This window comes from Siniperca chuatsi, linkage group LG16 (assembly GCF_020085105.1).
Source record: "Siniperca chuatsi isolate FFG_IHB_CAS linkage group LG16, ASM2008510v1, whole genome shotgun sequence".
Taxonomy (NCBI): domain Eukaryota; kingdom Metazoa; phylum Chordata; class Actinopteri; order Centrarchiformes; family Sinipercidae; genus Siniperca; species Siniperca chuatsi.
The window spans coordinates 28939591-28962807 of NC_058057.1; the positions used below are offsets into that span (position 1 = coordinate 28939591).

The 23217-nt window shown below is 43.7% G+C and overlaps 3 protein-coding genes across 4 annotated transcripts in view; 2 read left to right on the forward strand and 1 right to left on the reverse strand.

Annotated features, from left to right (window-relative positions):
• brf1b (BRF1 RNA polymerase III transcription initiation factor subunit b) overlaps positions 1-18494 on the reverse strand; it is a 42423-nt gene extending 23929 nt beyond the window's left edge. The window contains exons 1-2 of the mRNA XM_044168638.1: positions 18236-18494; positions 15611-15836 (exon numbers count right to left, since the gene is read on the reverse strand). Of these exons, the coding sequence (XP_044024573.1) occupies positions 15611-15794 (184 nt within the window). The 5' untranslated portion in view covers positions 15795-15836; positions 18236-18494. The remainder of the gene's footprint in view (positions 1-15610; positions 15837-18235) is intronic.
• On the forward strand, positions 496-15077 carry LOC122862843. Of its 2 annotated transcripts, XM_044168636.1 has the most exons (20): positions 496-627; positions 713-771; positions 1123-1212; positions 1346-1473; positions 1573-1713; positions 1834-1911; positions 3696-3866; positions 4687-4783; positions 4866-5089; positions 5256-5421; positions 6894-7102; positions 8557-8674; positions 8806-9014; positions 9496-9613; positions 9712-9881; positions 10817-10914; positions 11044-11159; positions 11234-12706; positions 12977-13336; positions 14987-15077. In XM_044168636.1, exons 1-20 carry the CDS (start codon positions 602-604, stop codon positions 15001-15003), a joined length of 4068 nt encoding a protein of 1355 aa, XP_044024571.1. In that variant the 5' UTR covers positions 496-601; the 3' UTR covers positions 15004-15077. The 2 variants fall into 2 exon arrangements, with proteins under 2 accessions (XP_044024571.1, XP_044024572.1); XM_044168637.1 differs by lacking the exons at positions 496-627; positions 713-771; positions 1123-1212 and having other exon boundaries at positions 1348-1473; positions 1557-1713; positions 11231-12706.
• A 178-nt stretch (positions 18495-18672) lies between the features above and the next one.
• On the forward strand, positions 18673-23217 carry xrcc3 (X-ray repair complementing defective repair in Chinese hamster cells 3). Its single transcript, XM_044168642.1, has 7 exons — positions 18673-18911; positions 19495-19632; positions 19718-19930; positions 20074-20228; positions 20309-20521; positions 21862-21899; positions 22496-23217. Exons 1-7 carry the CDS (start codon positions 18857-18859, stop codon positions 22716-22718), a joined length of 1035 nt encoding a protein of 344 aa, XP_044024577.1. The 5' UTR covers positions 18673-18856; the 3' UTR covers positions 22719-23217.

Sequence of the window (23217 nt, forward strand, 5' to 3'; positions counted from 1 at the left end):
AAATCCGTCTCCGGAGGCACATTCAGAATCCACATGTGGATCAGGAGGATAAAAGGAGAACCAACACAACAGACAGGCGAAACACAGACAGACTGCATGATGTAATGAGAAACCTTGTGTTTAACTGTCTGTACTGATGCCCGCATGAAGCCTCCAGACTCTCTACCATCCTGCAGATCCTACAGTATGTTCCTCCCTGAACAAAAGGACAGGTGACGGCCCAGGTTTTAATACAGGTATGAAGTTCATGAGTGTCTCTCTGGACCAAACATGAGTAACTGGAGAGAAATTTACTCCGTCAAACCTAAAAACAACTCTGAACAAACCAAACAGACAGAAGTGACAGAGTCTCAGACTGAACAGACAGATCAGAACAACTAACTTTATTATTATTGATTAACTTATATTTTGTTATATTTCTACTTCAATAAGCAGTGTGGACCTGGTGAGAACCTCCAGCTGTAATCAGACTCAATCAGCCTCAGCTTTGACTGTCTCCTGTTACCATGACAACCAGGTGATTAGCTCACCTGGCCGCAGAGGGGAAGCTGTTCCTCCACAGACACAGAACAGACAGAGACGCCGTTTCTGCAGCTTCAACATGAAAACTGCTGCTTTCATTATCGGGTGAGTTCTACTAATCTCACCTGAACAGGTAAAACAAACCTCACCTGAACAGGTAAAAACTGAACCTCACTGCTTTTTGTTCCAGACTCGTCTTTATCTGCTGCGAGGTCACAGAAAAAACAACAGCTGAAGGTCAACTGGAGGGTAAACAGGTTTATTTACAAAGTCTTCACTGGTGGATTTACAGTGTTGACTTTTTTGGGGGGCGACTGTGGCTCGGGAGGTAGAGCGAGTCGTCCGCTGATCACAGGGCTGAACCCCACACTACTCCCAGCTGTTGGTGTGTGAGCCCTGAACTGTGCGTGAATGGGCGGCTAGATACATTTATTGGCAGATTTACAGTCTTTATTGGTGGATTCATGCTGCTTTTCTTTTCTTCACAACCGCAGAAACTGTAACTTGAATCTGTAATTGCGTTTCTTGGTGACTTATATTTCCTTTTTATTAAGACTGATTACTTGTAGCAGCCGTATTTCAGATTTTCGGTTTTGTCAGGTTTTGCGGAGACTGTTCAGTCGGAGTGTCGGGATCGTTACCTGTGGATCCGCGTGGCCTCAGGACAGACGCCTCGCTTCGAGGCTGTAGGTCAGTTTTTCATGCTCACTAAATATAAACTGACACTTCTGAAGTCCTCATTATCACATCCTGCAGTACACCTGTCGAGCTGTCTACCTGTCCTGAACTGATTGCGGCGCTCACTACATCTGTCCTGACGTAGATGGAAATGGTGTCCACTCCATCAGCAAGCAGCTTGCCTCGCGCTGCGGTTACACCATCAGCACATTCAAGATGGACGGCTCCACCACCTTCAGAGCTTCATACTACTCCTGCTTCACCCACAACCAGGTAGCTCCACCTTTCGATAACCCTGACCCACAACCATTATTTATGGATATGACAGAGTCCAGACTGACCGCAGCTGTGATGAGGTGTTGTGTTTTCCAGAACGACGAGACGTTCACCTTCAAATTTAACGTGATAGTGAGCGACGCTGGTGGCGTGCAGATCACCCAGCCCGTTTCTGCAGTTTGTTCTGGTCTGATCTGGACTCACAGAGAGATCATCTGTGAGGAGGACTACATGGAGGTCAGAACACCTACCACCATTAGAGTTGCTCATGACATGAAGTCTTGAAATAGATGTCTAAACTGCCTAAAAGCTAACTGAACTGTCTTGAGACTGATCTGGTTTCATTATGTTGACCAGGTGAACGTGAACAGACAGTTTTCATGTGGAGGGCAGCGGGGGGACAGTGGACAGATGTGGCAGGCCGCCATCGCTCAGGTCAAACATAACTCAACACTACTGATCTGAGGACCGTATCACTTTGGGTACTTTCAAGTCCATTTGACAATGTTTTCAAAGTACAATATTAAAGTTCCCCTCCAGACACACTCTTAAAGTATGTAAAAACACTCTGCTATGATTAATATTTTGTTTAACATGGTTATCTCTCAAAGTTTATTTAAAAAAAATAAAAAATTAAACTATGAAAAGGGGCTGGAAGCACATCTTTCTCCCTCACTGAGAAATTCTGGATCTCTGCAGGCCCCGCCCACCACCGCTGCAGGTTAGTTTGACCGGTGCAGGTGAGAGAACGGTGCGAGTCAAAATGTCTAGAGTTAGAGGCGACATCGGAGAGATTCAGCCGTACATGTTCGAGCCTCAGTCAGACCCAGATGAGGAGTGTGTTGTGCGTTAAAATCTGCGACTAGCAGACGTATCAGAATGGAAAGTGTAGTTAGCATCTTTATTTGTTTGTTAGCTTGTAACTGGCAGTGGCTGACGCAGCGTTAGTGGTTGTGAAACAGAATATCTGCTACGATGTTTGTGTGTTCATTGTTACGTAATCATGGGCGCTGGAAGTAGGGGCCATTGAAGCCCCTCCCCATTAAGAGACGCTGTGCGAATTTACGCGCAAGGCAACGCAACGTAACTTTATTTATTTAAATTTCCCGACACGCTGACAGGATCTAATGACTGTGTTCTTCACACAGTCCAGGTCCATGCAGTGAAACTGGAGCGAAGCAGCCGTCCTGATCACTGCTGAGCTCCATCACAGCTGTCTAAAAAAAAGTATTTTAGAAGTTTAATTGTTTCCTCTGTCCTGCAAGTTAATAACTACAGTTTTTAGTTTTGATGCTTAAATGTCCCCTGATATTTGCTGTGACATTACTGCGGCATGGAAACGTTTAAAATGACTGACAGCAGCCTCTCTGATCGATAAAGAAAACCCTCATACGTCAATACAACACACAAAGAACCTGGAAAGCTCGTGCTGCCAGGGACCGGTAGAGGTGGAGAGAAGTGTTCATGCGGTGTGGGTCTCTAAACTGGAGAAAACTATTTGTTCGGGCGGGTGGATGATTTATGTGTAGGCTACACGTGGATTCGGATGATGTCAAGAGCTGATCTGCACATCACTAATACGCTGTAGCAATTTTTTTTACTCTTTAGGCTAATAGAGGGACAGCCAAGAGAAATTGTGTGAACGTAAAATCTTATTTAAAGCCAATAGCCAGAGCGGACGTGGGAAACAGTTTTCATGTTGCTTTTTGTGGAACTTCATACTGCAACGAAAGCTCAGGTGGCTTTGTTGTTAGACGAATTGGTAGGCTGCTTGTTCATGTGAAAATTCACGTTAATTAGTACTTGTTCATTTGAAGTCTCCAGGCTAATTACCACTACAAAGACACTACACGCACATTTTTTATTTTATTTTTTTTTTTCTGTTCAGGTGTCTCGTTCGACATCACGAATATGCCGGTAAACAGGGTGGTGGTGGTGGTAGTAGAAAACAGCATGGAGACTAGTTACAATGTTAGTGGTTGCTGTGTGTAGCCATTATAGACTGTATAAAAAAAATCAAAACAATTAGGTGTAGCCGTGGTGTTTCTGGTTAACGGCACCATGCTGGGCAGTTCCCCGGGTGTCATCTTTACATCCCTGCCACTTTAATCGGAATGTCTTGTTTTTGATGAACAAAACTACCAAACTAGATCCAAGTTATCCTTTTGTGTACTTGGGTTTTTAAAGTTTTGACATTGTGTTTGGTTTGTGGTGTTCAGGCTCAGAGGACAGCAAGTGTTGTCTGGCAGCTGATGATCCTGCAGAGTAATGGACAGGTTTCCTTCATGTCAATCAGTGAAGCCCAGAGGCAGGGCTACAGCCTGACCACCGCCGCCCAGAGGGTGGTGCTTCGATCTCGGTACAAACAGCCGCACGCCGAGCTGACAATGGTGGGTAACTATGTAGGCAGACAAGAACCAACAATGTTTCTAATGAAAGGTTAACCTTCACACTTCAAGTTGCCAAGCAGGAAGCATTTTCAGGACTCTTCCCCCGGATGGTGTGTTCAACAAAACTGCAACATATTGAGGAAATTTTGTTTTTACTGCCTTGTTTGTGTCCTTGTCCTCCTGAGTTTTGCTTCTGTGGCTGAATTCAAATGTCTACCTGGAGCCCTCAGACTTCAAACATACGTATCATGATGTGTTCACTGTCATAAAATCTGCAAGGGTTTCCATGGAGATTAATTTAATTTTTTGACCATTTCAGTAATTTCAAAGTATGTTTCTGATTGGTTTTTAACAGTACTCCAGATGAGGATGAAAATATTGCAGGTGGATAACACCAAGGTTTGCCTCTAACTTTTCAGATTAAAACCAACAAATCCAAATTTAAGCCTATACATATTTTGTCTGTGTGCATTACAAAACCTCATTAATCAATAAACTTAACAAGAGTCTGCACCCCAGGTGGACACTATGAAAGTCCACTCGAGGCCTCTGCCTTGTGGACTTGATCCAGTTGCAGATTTGGACAGTTTTCTGCAATTTCAGACTTTCCAGGAATATCACCTTTAAATCTGCAAGTGTGGGTAAGACTAGACGTTTGGATTCATCCTCAGTTTTGTCACACCATGTTGTTTCTGGCCAGGACACTTGAAAGACTTGAATTTCAGGAGACTAAACATTACTGAAAGTATGTGACTTGTATGTAAGGTGGTAAAACACTGAGGTTGTTCTTTTTAAAAATAATCTTAACGTTTATCGTCAGGTGGACGGCGTCGCCATGGAGATCATCCGGGTTTCTCTGTTCTTTAAGGAGAAGCTGATGGTGGTAATGATTGATGTGTCCATGGCCTGCACAGTCAGTAAGTTGTCCACACAGACACATCTGAACAGGAATCTGCTCTCTGTCCAATGGGTAAACGGTGCTGTTGATCCTCCCCTCAGATTCGGGTTCTTTTGACGGCACCCGGCTGCTCTGGGATGTCCCACGGGTTGTGACCCCTCTGGTCGGGGAGGGAGCAAGGTTTGAAAGTCGGAGTCTCAGTCTGGGGGTGGAGGGGGTGCTGCTGGACGAACCCACTGCCGCCGCCAGAGGATTCACTTTAGTCCAACAAGGATATCTGATCCAGATCGGGGTTCCTTTTGGGGAGGAGGGCGGCTACAGGAAGGTACAGTCGGTCCCATCCAAACATCAGACGGACGTGGTTGAGACACGCAAATGGAGAAATAATTACTAACGTGCAAAACGAGGACTGATGTCACTCTACACCAGCAGATGACATCATGACCATCAGCAGATTCTACATCTGATTGTCAATTGCTTCCTCTTTGCAGAGTTTGGTGGTGAACAACACGTACAAGGAGACGTACATGATCTACCTATTATACGAACACGTCTTCTCTCTACTGTATGAAGACGGCAGCAGCATCGACACGAGACACCGAATGCTTAGAGTACTTGACACACCGCTGCTCTGCCGTCAACCCTTCAGCCTCGACAGTAAGTCTTGGAGTTTAGAAACCAGTAAAGACCTCAGTCTGCTTAAGAACTGTTGCTTCCCACTACCTCCCTGATCTCTCTACAACTGTCTTTGTAGTATCGACACCATTCATATTGTTGACCTGAGTTGAAAAAAATACTCAGTCCTGGCCTGCTGTTAGTCTGCCTCAAAGATGTATATGAGATCGACGGAGACTTTAAAGGTTCATCTTACCAGTTTAACCCATACGTTAATGTGGCTACATCAAAAGACCACGTCCACAAAGTACAATAGTCTTTTCACTTCCTATGAGCAAATAGAGCTGAAACAAATAGTTGCGTAGTCGATCGACAGAAAATTAATTGGCAACAATTTTGAATCTTCATGTTTTTAAGCAAATGCCCTAAATTCTCTGGTTCATTCAATGTAAGATTTTTTTCAATGATGGATCAATACCGGCTGTCCGTGACCCGACTTCAAACTTGACAGCTGTAAGTTTTGCAGTGTTTTGTTTTTGTTTGTTTTGTAGTTTAGTCTGAACTTGGTGATCTGACGTGTTGCCGCATGTCTTTATTCAGTGATGTTGCTAGGTACGTGTCCTGCGTCTGATGCGTTAAAATCCGGAAGGACGCAGTAAACTCACGGACGTGTCCAGGGGAGGCACCATATTATTTTTTTTGCCCTGATAATGCTACATTGTGAACAACAAGTTTGTGTTGAAATCATAAATAAGACACCTCGCTGTTAAGACTGGGAGAGGGACAACTCTTGAAATACGGTCTCTCTCACACGATAGACGATGAATTGAGTGTTATGAGTCAAACTGCTAAAAAAAAAAAATAAAAAAACTGTCACCACTACAGAAACAGTAGGTAAGTGCTATCGACCAATGGGTTGAAGAGCAGGTAGAATGAGTCTACCAATTTATTATTTGGTTGATTACAGCCCTGCGGAAAACCTCCAAAGAAGGAGGCATCCTAATCGGATGCCCGAACCACCTCAGCTGGCTCCTTTTGACATGAAGCAGCAGCAGCAGTGCCACTCTTGACTCCTACCTGATGTCCGAGCTTGTCACCCGATCTCTAAGGCTGAGCCCAGCCACACTACGGAGGAAACTCATTTCAGCTGCTTGTATCTGCAATCTCATTCTGTGGGTACCGACAGTTAATGACCATAGGTGAGGGTTGGAATGTAGATCTACTGGTAAAGCGAAGCTTTGCCTTCTGGCTCAGTTCCCTCTTCACCACAACGGTCCAGTACAACCGCCACATTACTGCTGACGCCGCACTAATCTGCCTGTCCATCACGTGCTCCATTTTAAACATCTTGTTCATGAGTGATGGTAAAGTATCACAGGATCTGGTTGTAGTTATAGCCCTAAAAGGACTAACTATATATTTCCATAATTTAATCAAGATGTTCCCTGTCAAACATCTGTCTTACTGAGTCTTGTGTTTGGACATCTTATCTACTGACTTGTTTCTTCCTGTAGAGACCATGAGTGACGAGCAAGTGTTCAGCGTCTACCTTGGAAACATTCCTGCTGATGTCATATTAGAGGAAGTCCGGATCAACGGGAAGCAGCTAATGATGTCAGAGAGTGCTGAAACGGGCTACAGCATCACACCTATTGTCCACATCAACAGCAGCCGAGCCTACGAGCTCCGGCTGCCTTTCGAGGATGCCGTCGTCCACAGGATGGTGAGTGCTCCACACAGAGCCCATATCGCCTCCTTTTGACCTATTTTGGCGGTGGAAGTTAATGTTTGTCTATGTTGTGATATTAGTGTCACATCTTGACCAATCAGGATCGACAGCACTGCCAAAACCCCTCACAGTACCTGTACTTAGTATCCCCTCCTGAGCAGAGCACAAATTTAGTTCCAGGAGCTTTCCTCCAAAGCGGATACATGTATCCATGTTTGATTTTAATTCTTTACGTGGCTATGTCCCAGTTTAAGCTTTGCATTAACCAGGATTTAGTCTGGTTTTTCCTCTGGATTTGGCCTACAGTTTAGCCTGGTTGTGGGCTGAGTTGACCTATCCTGGTCTGGATTTGGGCTGGCTGTGGACAAGTTTTGGCCAGTGTAGTTCCACGAACTCGTTCAAAAGCAGGAGGAAACAAATGGTGGAAACAAGAACCAGAGAATCTATACATGCTTTTTATAAATTACCCTCAAGATTTATCCCTGTATGGAAGTAATGGGGATTAATTATGCTAATTTATAATTCTCATTAGGATTAATCCTGCAGGATTTCATTACTACAGTCTTTTGAAGTGACAAGCATTTGCTGAATATGACGTGGCAGACACCCAAGCTATCTCTCAAAAACACAAAGTAAAGTTTTAGAATGCCTATTGTTCTTTGAAGCCCTTTTCAGTGATGTTGATCGGTTTTCAACGTAGAGTCCCTGGGACCTACAGGTGGTCAAATGAGTGGGTCCCCAATAAAATGTGTGCATTTTTGACAAATTGTAGTATTAAACCCGTGTTTAGAGATAGATAAAATCCTAATGATACCCATTACTCTTATTGCTTCTTTTTCATTACTAAATTGCTTTTCAAAAAATATATTCTTTAAAAAAAGAATAAATTCAGGACAGGATTAGTGATTTAATATTTTAAATATAACTAAAAGTTGTTTTCTAGAGCAGCAACAGCAAAGTCACTATAAACTCATATCTCACTGGAACCAAATCAAAAAATCAATAAAATAAATCACATTCCTGACATCAAAATACTGAGTGAAGTTTAGAAAGAATGAAGAAATCAGACATCAGTCAGTATCAGTCCTTCCTCCTGTCCTCCTCCCTCCGCTGCTGATGCAATTCACTGCAGGTAAGTTACCTGGTGGAGGGGGGAGGGGCTGGTTTGTCTCAGCAAGCAGAAAATTTACAAGAATTTGCCAAATTTTAAGATAGGTAACAAACTAAGCTAAATAGTTGGACTGCATACAGACAGCTTTTGTTTTAGCTTTTTAGTTTTTAACAATTCGTTATTGCTGAGCTAGCACACTATGCTTGTGTAAACATAGTGTTGGTGGATCAGACCTGTCGATAGTGAGTTTACTGCGTCCTTTCCGACTTTAATGTCGGACGCATACCTAGCAACATCACAGCTTTTCTGAGATACTTGTTTTTCTTTTTCCTAACAGTACCTTGGTCAAGGTGTGGTGCACTACACCATAGACATAAACTTCACTTTAACCATCATGCCTCAGAGAGACTCCTACTACCACCATGCAGTCATCATAGCACAAGTACTCAATGCATGTAAGTACATTTTTATTCCTACTCTACTGCACTCATGGGTTTAAATCACGGGTTTAAATCACATGTGGTTACTGTAGACCAATCAGTATAGCCTTGTGTTTTTTAAATGCAGTCTTTCTCCTTTTTTAAAGTCCCTCCGGAGATCACGGCTCAGTGTTCAGACGGAGGAATCACCTTCAGCGTGGTCAGACCACCTAGAGCTGAGAGTCTTTGGGAGGTGGGCGTCGACCACGAGCCTCTGACATTACAGCTGGCGACCCAAAGAGGGTACCGCCTCCATAACGACACCCACAGAACCACGCTGGAAATCCCTGTGTTCTCCGTCGGTTACACCTATGAGGTAAGAGTCCACAAAGCATGGGAGTACTCTACTGTTAGGTAATGCTGAAATTATACAGAAAACTTTGTCTGAATTTGTTATAGTGCCTGTGAGGAAGACATTTAGGGATTTGACAGCACTATTGGGTGCTGCAAGAAAACCAGGGAGTCCATCTTTGTCTTAATTCAGTTAAATACATGATTCTGAAAACTTAATTCACATATCAAGAGACTCTGATCCCAGCTGGATCTTCATCTGGTCAAAAAAAAATCTGTGGTCAAGTGTTGGGGTGTTGATTTCTAATAGTTTTCCACCTAAGTAAGAATACACCTACCACAGCTTGTTTCTCATTTTCAGTATAATAGACATTTCATAGACTAAACATTAATCAAAATATAAACTAGACTAATCAACAGTGAAAATATTTGCAGCCCTACAGTCAATACTCGATTAAACCATCTATTTCAGTCATCTATTGTTTTTGTTTGTCGTCCCCCCCCAGGACATCAACTTGTCAAACTTCTATGGAACATTTAAGCTTGTTCTGAGAGACTCCAAAACTCTGGAGGTTCAGACATCAACCTCCAAACACTGCCTCTTCAAAACACAGGACATGATAGGTAACCAGCACTCCCTTTCAGAGCCCGTGCATTGACCCTGATTGGTCGCCTCCCTGAGTCGGGTAAAGCCCTAACATTGCCCCTTTTTATGGCGTTAGTCTGTTCTGCAGATGGAACTATGACAGTGGTGACGACGCTGACCTCCACCTGGCCTACAGTGCAGTCTGAAAAAACCACTCTGCTGGACCCCACCTGTGGACCCAAACAGGCAGATGGAACCAGAGTCCTGTTTGAGTTCAAGCTCGACTCTTGTGGTACCAGAGCCATGGTACAACTCAAACACTGAAAACAAAGTGAATTGTTAGACAGCTTTCGTTTTAGCTTGTTCGTATGTAGTTTAACGGTTTAGCAGAGGGAGGACAGGAAGGAATGATACTGACTGTTAAGTTGTTGATTCTTTCACTTAATATTTTGATCAGGAATATGATTTTTATTTTGGATTAGATTTATTGAGTTTGTCTAGTGACTTTGCTGTTGTAAACATTACTGTTGCTGCTCTAGAAACATTTAGATATATTTAAAATATTCTATTCTAATCCTGTTCTGAATTTGTTTTTGAAAATATATTTTTTGAAAAGCCATTATTTTGTAAAGGAAAGAAACGATAGTATCGAACCAAACCTAGAAAAATATTAGTATAAATAAAATCCTAACAATACCATCCCTACTCACGAGAAAATGGTGGCGTGTAAAGACAAAGTTTCTGATAACTTATCACTCACTCAGTTAACAAATAAATTTCTAGGGAGGAGGGGGGATTGTCATACCATTTTCGATATGCAAGAATACTTGCTTCGCATCTGACACTGTCCTTGTTCTGATTCATTTACTTTATAAAGATTAAACATAACAATTAACTTTTAGTCTTTGTTGTTATCTGATAACTGCTAATAAATACAACTATTTGTATAGGAGCAATTAAAAATTGACTTTGGGCAACTAGATTTCTGACCCTGTTGACCAACTGGGCGTAACGTTGAACCCTGGTAAACTGAATACTTTAGGGTTATGGATTAATCAAATGTGTTTTGGTGGGTGTCCTGAAAGACACAAATCATGTTTTATAAACAACTTCTTTCATAAAGATGTTTGTGAAAAGCAAGCAGAGGACAAGTAAACAAGATGACTGCGCTCCAGACAGTGTAGAGTACGTTCAGATGTGTAAAGGTGTAGTAAAGTTTTGAAACTGAGGATGTTTAACAGGTCGGGGAGCATTACGTGGTTTATGAGAACGAGATTCTCCATGACAGACAGGTGATCGCAGACGGTCCAAACTTCATCTCCAGAGAATCTCAGTTCAAGTAAGGAAAACGCTTCATAACCTGGTAGTTCATAATTCTGTTAGAGGACTCAGACTGCAATCAGTACCTAAAACACAACCTGACTTTTAAAATGTAAGACTACTGAAGAAATGTGATTCTTTTGATCAGGTTGACAGTGAGGTGCTTCTATCCACTTAATGGAATCAACAGACTGTCAGTGGACAGGATCTTCAGATCAGAGACTCCTGGATTTGGTTCAGTCAAAGTCTTCAAGAGCCTTAAAGGTCAGTCAGTTATTAACAATACAAATCCAGTTTGGCTTAAATGACAGAACTTTAAAATCTTTATTTTCCAGCAGATTCCGCAAATAATCTCCCTGCCCAAGACTGTTCACATCAGGTTTCTGGATATGCTGTCAACACCCCAACTAACCAGGGCCACCAAACCCCAGCGGCAGGTGGAGTCCTGCCTCACCTGGGTACCAGGCCTCGGCCCAAACCTGGACCCAGCCACTTCATCACAGTGCCAGGAGGACACAACAAGCCACTCCACTCGTCCCCAAACCTCAATCTCTCTCCTCCTGAACGTCCAACCATCGGTACCCACCAAGTCCCTCTGCAGTTTTCATCTCATCCTGGTTATCTAATGTCCCAGACACAGGACCAACATGTATTCGGATCTCCAACTGGCAACCATCTCCCTAACTTTCCTCCCAGATACAACCCGTTACCAGAAAACGGCATCCAGCTGTCAAACCTGAACACACAGAGCTTAAAATTTGTAGACGTAAGAGGTGAAAATTCGGGCCGAACTGATGACAACCCGGCCTTGGGCTGGAGTTCTTCCAGCAGGATTCCTATTTCTCCAGTTGTGAAACAGTTGGAAAGTGACTGGGGAAGCTCCAGTCAACCTCGAACGCTACAGGGTCCGAACAGTATAGGTGATAACGTTGGGCACTATGGCTTAACATGGGACCAGCCCACTTTTAGCCAAAATGGTATCATCAAGCCAAATCAAGACGTGCAGAGTCTTAAAGTCGATCTTTCTCCTGGCATGCAAGAACTGACCCAGCAGCATGAGGCCAATCTGGATTTGACCATTTACGGGTCCTCAGGTGTTGGGATGAAAGTGGCCAATACTGAAGAGATACCTGGATACCAGCCACGAAGTCAGTATTATCCTTCTCAAACCTCTCAGTTTCACCCAGTCTTTCAACCACCAGCTCAGTACAGCCCAGACCACAATGGCAGCGACAAATACATCCCTGCTTATACCAAACAGATCACAGCCAAAAATAGTATCTCAGACTTGTCTGAAGAGACACCGGGGTCTGTGAGCACTGAACCGACAAACAGCCGAGTTGACCAAAACCTGGAAAAACCAGGGTCCATTGAAAGGAGAAACATTGAGAAGGTGCAGAACATCAGAGTCAAGCCTCAGGGTAAATTCTTTACTTCTGGACATCTCAACCAGACACCTTTAATCCAACAAGCAAACTCTCAAATCTCTAATCCCTCACAATATGCCACTAGTCCGACCACTGTCAACAGTGATGGGAAGGGCTGGACATCCCAACAGCTTCCTGAACACAGAGGTTCAAACATAAGAGAGGAACATGTGCCTGAGAGAAGAAGTTTCTCAACAATGAAGCAGGCACAAAATCTTCATAGTATCACAGTCAAATCAGATCAATCTGCAGTGATCCCCCTCACTGATCTGTCCACAAACCAGCAAGGACACCAGCAGAAACTGGTCCAATCAGTGGCTGAGACACGAAACAGTGGAGGACAGGGATCTGCTTTTACTCTGAGAAACGCTGTTCAACCAACAGGTAGGGAACAATCAGCAACCAATTACCAATCCGATATCACACTGATTCTAAGAGGAACAGTTTGTTTTGGGAACATTTTGTTTTGGGAACTGGAAGCAGGGGCAAACTGCTAGCCTAGCTCCGTCAAAAATGTATCTTTCCACAACTCAAAGGCAGTCCAATGTATGCCAAAATATGCTGACTTAAAAATAAAGATCCTGGTCACTGTGGCAAAGTACTGTGTCATAACTAAAAACAATTTTCTATTTTTCCACCTGTCCCCACTATCAGGAACATCTCACATCAGAGTCAGACCTCTTTCCGGTCTCCTAGGAAGACTCCAAACCCGTGACGAACACAAATTGCAGAACCTCCAGAACCCCACCACTCAGTTTGATACGAGAGGAGGAACCAGCAGGACGTCCTACCTCGGCTTCACACCACAGAACATCCCAAACACTGTTAACATCAGAGAATATCACCCAAACAATCCCAAAAGTAACAAGGACCTGAATCCCACTGCATGGGGAGCTGGGTTTACTGGTTCTCACATGGGTACTAATGGTTCTGGTGGTTCAGACCTGAAGAGCCACACCAGATCTGACTGTGGTGGTCAGTATGGAGCCAGTCTTCACCAAGGCATCATGAGAGGTACTCAGAACTTCACACATTATACTGTATGAACTTCTGTTAGTCTGATCAGAAATAAGACTGTTACAGGCTCACCTGTTACTCCTCCTGTGTAGTTAAAGGGTCACCTGTACCCAGCTTGTACTTTGCATCTGAATGATGCATTATAGAACTCAAACTTAATTAATCCAGTTATAATTGCAATTTTGATTATACTTAAACATGGTAGAAGTCTATAATTACCCCGGTGACCCAGATTCCACACAGATCATCGTGATATGATTTCAACGTATGTTAATCAGTAATGTTGAACTGTTATCTGTCCAGCTTTGTATTAGTTTGAGACCCTGTGAACTGCTTTGTATCAGAAGCTGCAGCGGTTCACTGCCAGAGGCCTGTATTACGAAGCAAGTTGAACATACGCAGGATATCTTTCCGTTATCTGGCTTCACTAACCCTAACAACCGCGGTCACACGACGCTGGTTATCAACTCGGCTTGATTGGGGAAAACCTCCGCTCTTTTTTTTTTTTTTTTTTTTTTGACAAACGCGCAAACATGGACAAGTCTACTGGCAAATTTTATAAATGAAGAGCAAACTTTGAAAATTAGACAAATACGAAATAGTTAAACACATAATCCAAAAGCAGCAGCTGCCAAATGCAGGAAGGACAGCTGGCAAAACACTGCCGACTGTGAATGATTAAATGAATAGGTTCATAATATCACTGGCCCATTAGGGCACGACATCTGAAGAATAATACATACATTTAATAATTTTTAAGTTTATATCAAAACCAGCGTTACAAAAGTACTTTACACATAAAACACAATAATAAAATACACAGTAATGTATGAACAGGCTGGCATAGGGAATAAAATAGGAATACAATTTAAACATAATGGATGATTAAAAACACAAAACACCAAGGATAAAAAGTAAAGACTGGCTGAAATTAGACTTAAAATGGAGCAGTGCAAGACTTAAGTGCAGTGTCAAGAATAAAGTATAATGTAACTCAATGGTTAAGAATTAAAATAAACCTAAAAATTATAAGAAGGTATGAAGATTTGTGAATTGCATTAAATGAATGTGTTCTGGTGTGTACGATCACTGTAGCCTTTCTTTGAGCTGGAACCTGAGTGCTGTGAAACGACTTGGGAGCAAATATAAAACATAAGTAGGTTTACTTTTATCTCGTACCGCTTTGAATTATAAGTACAAGTCTTTAGTGCTTTAATCAGTCTGTTGTAGGATATCGGGATACTAAAGCACTAGAGTATTGTTGGTCTCTGAACACTCTCGCCCTCCTACGAGACCCTCTCACAATCCACGCAGCAAGCTTTTATTTTTAATTCTTAGTCTGCGCACCGAGCTCCACAGGATCTGTTATGAATGGTGACGCCATTTTCCACGAGAACTGATTAGTCAGTAGTCTATTTAGGTTTTTATACCCGTTGATCTGTTCTCTCCAACATAACCTGCGCCGGAGGTCAGGTGTTCAGCATAAGGTACTGTGGCGATCTACCTCGGTAAGAAGTGAACCACTGTCATAGGACTGATAACCCAGGTTTAACCCTGAAGTTACCTCGCTAACCCCAAATCCTGCTTCGTAGTACAGGCTGCTGGTGGTGGTGTTTGAGGGTGTAAACATGTTTTTTGTCCTCTCAGGTAAACGGAGCAGCTGATGAAGAACAGAAACTTCCAGAAACACTGTCTGCAGAATCTGATTCAATAAAGCTTCAGTTTGTTGAAATTCAAATTTGATTTGATGCTGTTACTGCTCCAGAATACTGTTGGAACTACAACCATCATGCGGCATCTTAAATATCTGATAAATGATTTAAAGTGACTTTTATTTCTCTGCTGTGATTATACACAAGTTTAGAGCCGGTTGTGCTGTTACCCCCTGCATAATATAAAATTACCTAAATACTAGATTACTGCACCCATTTTGGAAACAACTGATGAAGAGCACTTTACTCAGATTTTTGCTTTGTTCTTGTGAACAAGGACACAAAGTTAAAATGGCCAGATTTTGTATGGAGTTTGGTTGGAGCTTAGTTTGTATCTTCTAAAAGCTAAACTAATAGAACCAGACATTTCTATGAGTAGCCACACAGAGCGCTGTGCCAGACTCCATACAGAAATATGACAGTTTAGTGTTTCACTGCTTACGTGTGTGTCTGTAAATAAAATAAACACCTTTTCTTAAACTTAAGTTTCTACTGGTGAATTCGGCACATGTTCCTCCTGCCAGTCAGTTCATGTTTTGAGTTCATGTTTGTGTCTCACCGTCAGCAGAGACAAACTGTCCCACAGCAGATGAAACTCCTCCACTTCCCTCCACAAACTGAACCTCGGAGACGATGATGTTGTCCTCGAGAACTGAACCACAGCTGGTGCACACGGCGCTGCCCCGAGCCTGATCCACGTCTATATCTGACCCCCCACAGGTCCTGCAAACCCTGGAGCTCATGGTGGTGGAGGAGGTCAGAGGTCGACACAGCCTGGAGGTCAGCTGTTAGCAGGGTTAGAGTTTAGATTTTAAAACCATTTTAAGATAAATTAGTTCAGATTTACAGTACTCATGTATTTCTAAACATCCTTCCTCGGGGTGTGTGTAAAAAGCTGACAGAAATTGTGGTTATACAAACAGCCCTCAAGTATAATGTTCAATGTTTGTTTTAAAAACACATTCAAGTAATCGAAACTTTTTTTTTTTTTGGTCAGTAAAACGTTAGAAATAATGAGAAATACCAGCATCCTTTCCTGTTTTCTATCACAAAGACTGTTGGTCGAACAGAACAAGATATTTCAAGATGTCAGTTCGGAGAAACAGGGATTTTTTTAAATTTATTTTTTGGCTGTTGGTGAGGGTGGGGCCGGTCGGGGTGAGGGTGGGGCCGGTGGGGTGGGGCCGGTCGGGGCGAGGGTGGGGCCGGCACTGGAAACTCGACCTGTTACTGTGGCTTCTCTGTACAGCTTAGAGTTTGAACGTCAGCAGAGAAGGCATCTTCTCTGAATCGATCGCTGGCAGTCGCCGCACGATGCATGCCGGTTAGATTTGTGTCCGACTTGATCACGACTTGCTCTGACGTCACGCACACGTGAGCTACGGTAACCTCACGAGATCGAGGCGCCGCAGGTGCTCTCCACTGACTGCGAGACCCAGGGCATGATGGGAAACGCCTGGCTGTCGCCTGATCAAAGAGCTGATTGGCTCTTAGTTCTGACCACAAACGCCACGTTTTGTAAAAACTCCTAATTTGGTGTGGAGTGCAGTGCGACTCTTTCACTCGCATTTGCCCCTAAAAATAATGAACGAGCAGTGTGCGAGTAACGATTACACCGTGATCATTTCCCCGCTGCTAACGCTTCAAGCTGCAATGCACCAATCACAGCAGAGACTTGAGGACGCAGCCGGAGTCCAATCCAATGGCTGGATTTTAAAATCTGTTCTTTCAGCGCTTCAATCTTTTAAAAAGCTCTTAATACTTTATTGAAACAGCTGTTTGAACAGGGCTTTGCCTATTTGTTAGTATTTAGTTGTTTTACTGATGTGTAGTTTTGTTTTTCACTATTGTAGATGTTTACTTTATTCAGATTAGATTGTTGGCAATATTTTCTTTTGTTGTTGTAGTTTAGCACATTGACGTTTTTGCGTGATTAGTGTTTGTTCTGTTTGTAAATTGGGTAACAATTTGTTTTCCTGCTTTTAATAAGTACTGTTATTAAACTAAGTGATTAGTGTTTTGAATTAGAAATATAGTTTCTTTCAAGACGTTTCGGCTCCCATCCGGAAGTTGTTCTCAGTTGTGAAAATGGTCTGAGAACTCAGGAATTTAAGCTACTCTGTGTTGCTTAAGCCCCGCCCTCAGGAAGGAGTCTACCTGAGTATCTGCTCAGACTCCTAACCCTGAGGAGTCTGAGCAGACGACTACGACTGAAACCTTTTCTACGATGGCACGCTGCTGGACGAATGAGGGATGACACCGTCTCAATAAAGTTGAATCTAAAAATCTAATATAGTTGTTCTTTAATGTCATGTGCGTGGAATAAAATAGTCTTTTAGCCATAAATTCCCATTAAAGCCATTTGACTGTTTCGATGAGGATTTTGAACCATTTTCCTTCCTAATTGTGACGTCACCTGATGAATCAGCTCCATAACTCAGGTAATTAATACCATATTTATTCATGTTATATATGCGACTATATATTATCACCTCAAAGAGCAGAGGCCGAGGAGGAGGCAGAAAGGGCCGACATGCTGACTGTTGAAGTTGTCGGCCAGAGACACGAGATCCAAGAAGCGGACTGACGTCAACTGGATGTTTAAAACTAACGTTTGAAAATGAACTTAAGTTAGTTTAATTATAAATCCTGAAACTGACTCAAATCTGCATAAAAACCCGTTTTCAACCAGCCGGACCAGACACGCGCTGTAATAAAACTTCCTCCGTACTCAAGTTGATGAAGTGATAACATTTCTAACATTAACTATACTTAATAAACAGATTACAAACATTACATGCAGTTCAAACACCGTAAACCAGAAAATGTGAAATATTGTCTGAATAAGCTGCAGGTCCTCACAGTCCTGCTGCTTCCAACACACTTCACTTTAACTAGAGCAGGTGAACCGGTCTACGGATCTGACAGGTGAACCGGTCTACTGCTGCGACAGGTGAACCGGTCTACTGAGATGAACCGGTCTACGGATCTGACAGGTGAACCGGTCTACTGAGGTGAACCGGTCTACTGATGCGACAGGTGAACCGGTCTACTGATGCGACAGGTGAACCGGTCTACGGATCTGACAGGTAAACCGGTCTACTGAGGTGAACCGGTCTACTGATGCGACAGGTGAACCGGTCTACGGATCTGACGGAGCTTCGTGCAGCTGAACTGAACTCACCGACAGCAGGAAGCCTCTTAACAGAAAACAATAGAATCCAGTCTGGCGGCTGGAAACACGATGGAGCCGTTAGTCTTCAGCTTTATTTTCCCGTTAGGATGCATTTTCCTCTAACTATATAATCAAATATAAACTTTTATTTAAACGGTTTATCATTAAATACTCATTACTGATCATAGAAAAGATTCGGATCAGTGTTTTTGGTGGTTTGTTTTCTTCTTGCGGCGCGGCGCGGTGACGTCACTAGGTCCGGAGATCGCGCGGGGGAGTTTCTTGATTGATGACGGAAATATTAAACTGTTGGTATTTTATAACTAGAACCATGAACGCAGATCTTTAATTTTTAAAGCCGGGTATAGTTATATTTGTAACTGTACAATGTCATAAAACTGACTTCATTTTACATTTAAACCCGGAAGTGTTCGCCCCCACAGACCCGGCTAAATGGTTCCAACCGGCGGTGCGTGATGACGTCTCGTATTCGGGCGGGTAGCTTTGTGTGTGAAACTCTTCGAAGAGCCAAATAAACAGATTTATATCTAAATAAAAACAGTTTTTCTGACTTTGTGACCTTCACCGTGACTGAAGCAGCAGCGGTGACAGTATGTGCTCAGCGGGGAGATGGACTGGGATCAGCTGGAGCTCAACCCGAAGATCATCGCAGCCGTGAGGGGAGGTAAGAGCCGCTGCTCCAGACTCCATTCAGAAATGTGACACTTTTATAGATCGCTTACCGTCAAATGTAGTGACCTTATCGAACATAACTTAACACCTTCTCTTAGACTATGTGTTTTAGCAGTACCATCGGCATTTAATTAGATAACGGGATGTTCTGTGCGTCAAAGTTTCCTCCAGATGGCCGAAAGTCCTAAAACGTTCAAGGTACGGCCGACTTTAAAAGATTTTGTATGGAGTTCCTTTTATTTGTTGTGAAAGCTGAACTGTAGTGATTTAGTAAATAGGTGCCAGTGTATAGAGAGCGCTGTGCCAGACTCCATTGAGATAAACCACAGTTTAATGTTTCATCGCTTATTGACAAATGTACCGTTATAGAACATAACACAATTTCTAAACTAAATGTTTTAGTTGTACTATCGGCGTATATACTTCATATAACCGACACATTTCTTTACCCCGATAGACACAAGATAATGTGTCTATACCCAGTTGTGAAATATAAGCTGTCTGCTCCTCTTTTGTGTTTGTTTTTATTCTTATTCATATTATCATTCCCATGGCCACCGTGTTTTCCCCTCCAGCTAAACTGAAGTCTGTCAGAGAGGTGTTGTGTGTTTCTGGCCCGGACCTGCAGAGGCTCACCGGCCTGTCCCGCTCAGACATCCAGCAGCTGCTCACCGCCGCAGCCACCGCCTGCAGACGACACCCTCCTATCCCAGGTCAGATCGGCGAAGGTGCAGTCTGATTGGACGTCAAGGCCTGATGTCACAGCGCGCATTAACCTGTGTGTTTTTGTGTCTGCAGCCCTCCTGCTCCATCGTGGAGCGTGTCGCAGGCTCGAGTCCGGCCTCAGACTCAGCGTTGGGTGTCCTGTACTGGACGAGCTGCTGAGGGGGGGTCTTCCTGTGGGGGGCGTCACCGAGCTGTCCGGAGAGAGCGGAGCAGGGAAGACTCAGCTGGCCCTGCAGCTCTGTCTGTCTGTCCAGTACCCAACGCAGCACGGAGGACTGAACTCAGGTCGGTGAGCGCACCGTTGTGACTCCACCAGGGCTTTTGTTTATGAATCGGCAAACTGTCCGATCGATCAGCTGACGAATCAATAAGCAGATGCCCCGCCTGTGTGGAGCGTTTGTGCTGTAACATGGAGTCTGTGTTTACAGGAGCCGTGTATATCTGCACCGAGGACTCGTTTCCCATCAGACGTCTGCAGCAGCTGATCAGAGAGCAGTCCCGTCTGCGTTCTGACGTCCCCCCGTCGCTGACCAGCAGCCTCCAGTTCAGTGACGGCGTTTACATCGAGCACGCTGCTGATCTCGTGAGTCTGCCCCGCTGACCTCTGATCAGTGAGTGAGGCTGGCTGACTGACAGGCTGACAGGTGGTGTGTTTACCTGCAGGACTCCCTGCAGGTGTGTCTCTCCCGCCGTGTCCCCCTTCTGCTGGCTCGGGGTCTGGTCCGGCTCCTGGTGGTCGACTCGGTGGCGGCTCTGTTCAGGTCTGAGTTCCAGGCTGCTGATTGGCTGGAGAGGACCAAACAGCTGCTCACCTTCTCCTCCACATTGCACCACCTGAGCCACGAGTTCACCACACCTGTCCTCTGTATCAACCAGGTAACACACACACACACACACACACACACCTGTCCTCTGTATCAACCAGGTAACACACACACACACACACACACACACACCTGTCCTCTGTATCAACCAGGTAACACACACACACACACACACACACACACACACCTGTCCTCTGTATCAACCAGGTAACACACACACACACACACACACACACACACACACACACACACACACACCTGTCCTCTGTATCAACCAGGTAACACACACACACACACACACACACACACACACCTGTCCTCTGTATCAACCAGGTAACACACACACACACACACACACCTGTCCTCTGTATCAACCAGGTAACACACACACACACCTGTCCTCTGTATCAACCAGGTAACACACACACACACCTGTCCTCTGTATCAACCAGGTAACACACACACACACCTGTCCTCTGTATCAACCAGGTAACACACACACACACCTGTCCTCTGTATCAACCAGGTAACACACACACACACCTGTCCTCTGTATCAACCAGGTAACACACACACACACCTATCCTCTGTATCAACCAGGTAACACACACACCTGTCTGCTGACATCATGGCACAGCTGCTGGTGTCAGTGGTTTTGTTGGGATTCAGAGACCGGGCTCCTGGTCCAGTATGCCCAACAGCTGGCCCTCTCCTTAACGTTGTGCTGCCAGGTGAGTGAAGCGCGTTCAGTCTGCAGAAGGAATCCCCTCCCAGGTGGGACCAGAACTGTCTGAGTCCAGGATGACTGTGCAGGGGAACTTCATTTCTGTCTGGCTGCAGTAGGTGCTGACCGGTCCATATGACCGGTCCAGGGGGGTCTGGACCAGCCAGTGCAGGAGCCCAGTACAGTAGTAGAACTTTATTTGCCCCCAGAGGGGCAGTTGGTGCTGCAGCAGTAAAAACAGCAATAACACACAATATCAACCAACACACAGCAATTAAATCTCGCTTTACAAGATTAGTTGTTAGTTAGGTGTTTGCAGTCTGCGTCCTTGTGCTTCAAACGGGGACGGACCACAGAGGACCTGCAGGACCTGCAGGACCACAGGGATGGCGGCCTCGGCAGACTTCGTATCGCTGATGCCAGTGATGTTTAAATCTTCACTGGAAGAAGTTCAACAACATTTTGACTGAAAGCTGCACTAAAAACTAATCAGAAAAAGTAGCTCAACACACTGAAGCTTCTTGACATTAAAAACCTTTTACTATTATAATAAACAAATCAGCTTGTTGCTTTGCGGTGTAATGTGTCAGCAGCGCAGCTCCAGGCCGTCGGTCCGCCTCCGCGTCTCACGAGTTTAATCTCCAACATTTGAATTGTTTGTGTTTCAGGTGACGGATGTTTTCAGCAGCTCCGACCACCGTTTGGGGTAAAAACAACTGAATGTTTCTTTTCTTCAACAAACCCTTGTTCAGTGTGAGAATCTAAAAAACAGGGTTCCCACGGGTCATTGAAATCCTTGAAAGTTTGTGAATTTGAGGGGGGGAAATCAAGGCCTTGAAAATTTTTGAAAATAGGTATAAATAGACATGGGTCATTGAAAGTGCTTGAATTTATATAATTTGTGCAAGAATAACAATTGAAGGTCTTGTGATATATTTTTTAACTTAAAGTAGCCTGGAAAGTCCTTGAAAAGTCATTGAATTTGATGTTTAAGAAGGTGTGGGAACCATGGTACGTTTAAGTGCAGCTCAGAGGAAACTGAACTCCACTCGGATTTGAATCAAAATAAAGACAGAAACTGTAAAACATGTCTGAGCAGCTTCTTCGTGCCAAACATCACTTCTTTGTGCTTCTAGATCAAAGTTAGATCCGTTTTTAAACCGGAGTCTGTAAACATTTTACTTTATTTAAGAAAAGTATTAAAATTATTATTTGAAGAGACATCTGAAGAAATTCTTTACAGATGTATTCATTTGAAAACAATCCTACAGAAATATTCATTATTTTATTTCTTTATCACAGCCCTCTGTCCTCCAGCGTGTCACCGGCTCTGGGGTTGGCCTGGGCCAATCAGGTGATGGTTCGGCTAATGATGCGGCGCCTTCAGGTGATTGTTGCCCGTGGCGACCAGCGCAGCGCCCTCCGCAGGCTGGAGGTGGTGTTTGCTCCTCATCTCGCCCGAGACGGACGAGATGCCGCCGTCTGGAGGGAGGGGGTCCAAGGAGTCACGAACTCTGACAGTTAGATTATATATATATATATATATATATATATATATATATAATCTATCAGATGTTACTTTTTGAATCTTTATATACACTATATGGCCAAAAGTGTATGGACAGTTTATCATGCTGCCTTATTTAACTGAGCACCTCAGGGTTAAAATGGCAGTTTTCAAATGGAAGTTCTGTACTGGCTTTTTTAAGAAAAACCAGAATGAACTGATCTGAGAACAGTCTAATGATGCAAACAGTATATTTACTACAGTACTGAACTGATGTACAACTCCGAGTAGACTGCATGTAATATTGTCACCTCCCAGATCTCCGTGTCGTCGTAGATGTCAGCTGATCATTCTGTTAGTAATACTTAATATTCTGAATGCAGGACTTCTACTTGTATCGCAGTATTAGTACATTGTGGTACTACTACCGTCACGTCAGTATCGGAGTACTTCTTCCTCTGTATAACTCTATTGTCTTCGTGTGTTCAGATAATAAAACAGCAGTTTGACAAAGTCA

Excerpts from the sequence above, each read along its gene's own strand:
- xrcc3 (XM_044168642.1), top strand. The coding sequence starts at position 18,857 with ATGGACTGGGATCAGCTGGAGCTCAACCCGAAGATCATCGCAGCCGTG. Across the intron at positions 19,931-20,073 it reads GCACGGAGGACTGAACTCAG|GAGCCGTGTATATCTGCACC; the intron begins GTCGGTGAGCGC and ends CTGTGTTTACAG. Across the intron at positions 20,522-21,861 it reads CTGTCCTCTGTATCAACCAG|GTGACGGATGTTTTCAGCAG; the intron begins GTAACACACACA and ends TTTGTGTTTCAG.
- LOC122862843 (XM_044168636.1), top strand. The coding sequence starts at position 602 with ATGAAAACTGCTGCTTTCATTATCGG. Across the intron at positions 628-712 it reads ACTGCTGCTTTCATTATCGG|ACTCGTCTTTATCTGCTGCG; the intron begins GTGAGTTCTACT and ends TTTTTGTTCCAG. Across the intron at positions 1,912-3,695 it reads GGCAGGCCGCCATCGCTCAG|GCTCAGAGGACAGCAAGTGT; the intron begins GTCAAACATAAC and ends TGTGGTGTTCAG.